This window comes from Diplotaxodon limnothrissa, linkage group LG14 (assembly GCF_057381915.1).
Source record: "Diplotaxodon limnothrissa isolate DT_005_m linkage group LG14, D_limnothrissa_male_GT1.1, whole genome shotgun sequence".
NCBI classification, from domain to species: Eukaryota; Metazoa; Chordata; class Actinopteri; order Cichliformes; family Cichlidae; genus Diplotaxodon; species Diplotaxodon limnothrissa.
In genome coordinates, this window is record NC_140609.1 from 415289 (window position 1) to 420026 (window position 4738).

Genomic DNA, 4738 nt, shown 5'->3' on the forward strand with positions numbered 1-4738 from the left:
TATTGTTCAGCTTTAAAGTTACTGTGCAACTGTGTAATAAAAATGTGTGCTCACGACTTTGGCCTTGAGAGCGATAAGAAGCGATCGCCTCATCCTGCAGGTGCAAGATATCTGCAAGCGAAGAGACTAGAACACCCAAGGCCGCTTTCCTTTTATGGAGTTGTTTTTCTGCTAATGCAGCACTTTCCTCACAACCCCCTCCTGTAAGTTTTAGAGAATATATACCCATCCTCACAGCAAATATGAGGAATTTTCTGATGTGAGCTGTGTTGAGAGGTTGTCTCTGTCTCAATAAAAGTTCACTGATTCCCCATCTGCTGCAGGTGTCCGGTTGTCTTCATTCTCCGCCAGCCTGGTTAAGTCAATTCCTCCTTAACATCTAAAAGAACCTATTTAATGAAGGAAGACGGGTTCACTTTGTGTTTAATATTATTCTATTGCTGTTGTTGTTTTTTTTTATATCCTTCAATTGGCGTCACGGAACAGGATCCGCTCCAGGTCAACTGGAACGGATGGGAGGACATCGGCCGTGGTCTGAGTGAACGGAGTTTGGACAAAAGCTGTGTGCACACAAAAACAAGGTAAGCAGACCTTTTATTTCTGCTATATTGAACATTATAAAAATACTTAGTGTCCAAACTCCTAGTAATTCATAACCAAAATTGTCTGGCTTACTTAAGGCTTGTTGAGAATCAGACAAGTGAATAAGAAATAAGTGAATAAGAGATAAGTGAATAAGAAATAAGTGAATAAGTGAATAAAGATAAGAGTGAACTGAGGTCTGACCACGGTTGCAGCCGACGGGTTGCTCTCCGGTGTCGGATAAATACCTCAGTGCAGGTCTGGGACCTTGAAAGGGTTTATTAGTAACGCCTTTCTAAACAAATTAAAAGGTTAAAGGCCTTGAGAATATTTTTTAGTAATATTCTCTAAACTACAGAAGGGTTAGGAAGGCCCAGAGGACTTTATTAGAAAAGATCCTCTAAAACTTAAAAAGGAGAAGTACTGGTTGGAGTCCAAAGGAGGGGTCCCTTTGATCAATAGGAGAAAACGGATCTCTTCTTAAAACCCCGATGATTTTAGTGTTTTAAATGTTTTGATGTTCTGTTTGATATTGGACACACATAAATACACGCTGAATGCTTGCTGTGGAACACTGGGCAGGACAGTTGGTTCTCCGTTGTTCACAGATTACACAATTAAAGGAACTAGGTTCCTCTTTTGGTTAAAATAATACACCACACATAGAATTTTTTTTTACACATTTATTACATACATAAGGAGGGTAATGAGTGACTGCAGGTAATGTATGAAGTGTGAATGAGACGTGTGAACAAGGTGACAACCAACTAGCACCCCTATCAGGAAGCTCTAGGCAAGGTTACCCGCCAGACTCCGGTTTGGTAGAAGCTTGGTAACACCTGAAGGGATATTTCAGTGCTGACTCACCTTTAAAGCAGCGCCCCAGCTGTTAGTGCCTAACAGAGGCAGAAACCCAGCTGGCCCAAATTCTCCTTTAAAATCAATAAAAGAACACTCCTCCATTGACAGTAAAATGGATGGAGAATTAGATCGAGAAACTAATGATGATGGTTGGGGTCCCGGTGTTATTCTTAGCACATTGGGAGAACAATTAACATGTGTTGAGACAGTCATCAACTCCACACACCAGCCTAAAGAAGCAAAAAAGCAGAAAGAGGCATTGAGGAAAACAGCTGAAAGGTTAATGAAAGAAAAGGGAAAGGATGAGGGGAGTAGTGGTAATTGGGGAATAATTTGGCAGAATAAGGCTATGCAGGCAAAAGAGAAAGAGGAAGAAGCCAACTCAGCAGCAGCAGGTGCAGGTGTGATGAGCGGGGTGAGACACAGAAAGGAAGCAGATAAGCACGCAGGCCGCAAAGTTAAATTTAATCACTGGGTGTGTTTATGGGAAACTGCAAAACCACACATGAAGAAAAATAGGTCTCAGCCACCTCCCTATTCTGCCTCAACTCCTCCCTCAGCAGGCATATATCCGGTACTTAATATCTCTGGTGGAATAATGACTATTGGAGAAGAACCGCCCGTAGCTCCAACTCCCATAGATACCAAGCATTTTTGCCCAGGAAGCTCCTCTCTGTCGGCGACATCCTCAGCTAGTAGTAGAGCCCCCTCCTCTATGTCCCATTGTTCTGGAACCGGATCTGAGGGCCTAACTGACCCATTTGCGAGCGCACCATTTGCGGTTCGAATGAACAGACAGGAACCCACTGAACAACAATTAACTGATCTAGAAGCAGCATTACGCAGCTGCTTAAATGAACATAGGTCAGTGGTCCAGGTGAATAATCGTGTTGCGTCAGCCCCCCTTTCCCGGTCCAACCCCTTTGCCAGCACTCCTGTCGCTGTTAAAGGAGATCTGACCGCTACTGCAAAAACTGAGCCTGGCACTTCACCAAATGTCACAGTTAACATGTCTTTGGTGGGCCGTCAGGATCCGGAAACACAGATGAGTTTAGCCCATGTTTTTGCTGACACTGCTACCCCACCAGGCGGGGGAAAAACTGAGGATACTGATGATGAACTCAGTGACCTTAACAATACACCCCTCTCTACCTCTCCCAGTTTAGGATATCAGACTAGATCTAAGGGCCCTGTGCCTCAGCCTCCAGGCATGTTTCCCCTGGTCCAGACTAAAGCGCAACGTACACCAGTGTATCAACCTTATTCATTCGGAGATGTCCAGGCCCTAGTGGACAAACTCCCTGACATAATGGAGGGAGGGAATGCCTGGTTGGCTGGTTTGGATAAATACACAGCTGGACAGGACCTCGCACTGGGAGATTTTAGAGCTATTATAACTAGGTGCACATCCCGATCTCAGGCAGCGGACCTGGAACAAAATGCGGGTACTACCATGCATGAGAACGAGGTGCCACTGATGCAGGCCTTGAGGTTTATTGGACCGGCCCTGCGCAAACAATTCCCACCCAAAAATCAAGGCACCTTACAGAAATTTAAATGGGAGGGAAAGCAAAATCCCACCCATTATCTAAATCAGGCTGTTGAAGACTGGGTGAACCATACAGGTCATCACCCCAGTAGGACTTGTTCACAGAGCATGTGGTTTAGAAGGGCGGTGCTGAGGGGCATTCCGGAGTCAGTAAGCCAGAAAATGGAGGATAATCCTGATTTGCAGGACTGTGACTTTGCAATCTGGAAGAAACATTTGATTTTTAATCTTAACAAAGTGCAGATTAAGTCTGATGATAAAGCGGAGAGCGTCGAAGATTTACAGTTGCAACTGTTGAAGGTTCAGCTGCAGAAAGCTAAAAACGACCTGGGTGGAAAAGGTGACAAGCCTAAAAAGCAGCTTGTGGCCGCTGCGGCTCCCCCTCCTGGTCCAGTTGCCCCTGATTTGTATCCGAACCCATGGCCAACTGATCCACAGCCCCCCCAGTATGGTGCTTATCACTCCCCGGCCCCTTATGGGCAGAGAGGTTCCCCATTTGGAGGAAACAGAGGTGGTTTCAGGGGAAGGGGTCAGATGGGAGGTGGTAGGGGAGGCCAGATGTATGTTTGTTTCCGGTGTGGACAACCTGGACACTGGGCTAAAGCGTGCCCTTTGAACCCGGCTGCTGGAAGAGGCAGGGGAGCCCGTGGTGGGCCCTATCAGCATCCTGGCCACAGAGGTGGACCTCGTGGTGCTTTAGTTGAAGTGCCCCCGGCCCCACAGATGCCTGTGATGGGGTGGGAGTACTACGAGGGTGGTCCCCAGCTATAGGACACCCCACAGACTGCCCAGGACGGTGAAGGGACAACGGCGGACCCTATGCTGTCCATAACTGTAGATAGAAGAAGAAGCAGCTTTTTAGTGGACACTGGAGCTACGTACTCCACCATTAAGGATGTTGCTCGTGAAAGACTTACTGACACAGTGATTACAGTGGTGGGCATATCTGGGGAACCTAAAACTCTGCCTTACACCGTGCCCCTCGCCACAACGGTTGGAGATCAGACTTTGTTACACAGCTATGTGTGTTCAAAACAGGCTCCTGTGAATTTACTGGGAAGAGACTTGTTGATTAAATTAGGAGCCACAATACTCTGCTCTTCACAAGGCCTAACTGTGACTCTCCCTACTGGGGTTGTGCTTCCCTGTTCTAATGGGCCAGAGGGAGGTGGTCAGTTTCTACTGCAACCCTCCTCCTGTTTGGCGGACTCTGCTGACATCTACTGGGCATTATTGGAAGTTGAAACACCTGCTGAACCAGGAGTTTGTACTGCTTTTCAGCAATGGCGGCCGTGGCTCTCACTCCTGCATCCTTATGTCCCTCCCCCTGACCCACCTCATGTTACACTGTTTTATGACAGGCATGACACCACCTGGTACCAGCACATGTTCCAAGAGCAGTGTGAGGGGCGGGCTTGGTCTCTGAACATGTCGTGCATTTTTGCGGCACCGGAGGGAGTGGCAGCAGCGGTTACTTTTACAACAGATCAATTACAGTGGTACATGATGTCTGATGAGGCAGCTCCCCATGTGTCACTGGCCTTACATCCTGGACACCAGGCTAAGGAGCTGGGTGGAATGGTTAAACGTTCCCTTGCGGCCACTGACTGGACACCTACAAAACTCCCACAGGTTTTGTTTTCTCCATCTACCAAGACATACCAAATTTTAAATGATTGCTTTAATTCCTCAACACTGCAACATAGAGTGGTCAGCGGGTCACATGGCAGAGAACACACAGACCAC

The 4738-nt window shown here is 47.0% G+C and overlaps 1 protein-coding gene across 1 annotated transcript; it reads left to right on the forward strand.

The window, feature by feature from the left end:
• Positions 1-721: 721 nt before the first annotated feature.
• On the forward strand, positions 722-3839 carry LOC146618167 (uncharacterized). Its single transcript, XM_085370918.1, has one exon. The coding sequence runs from the start codon at positions 1556-1558 to the stop codon at positions 3761-3763; it is 2208 nt and encodes a 735-aa protein (XP_085227044.1). The 5' UTR covers positions 722-1555; the 3' UTR covers positions 3764-3839.
• The last annotated feature ends 899 nt before the right edge of the window (positions 3840-4738 follow it).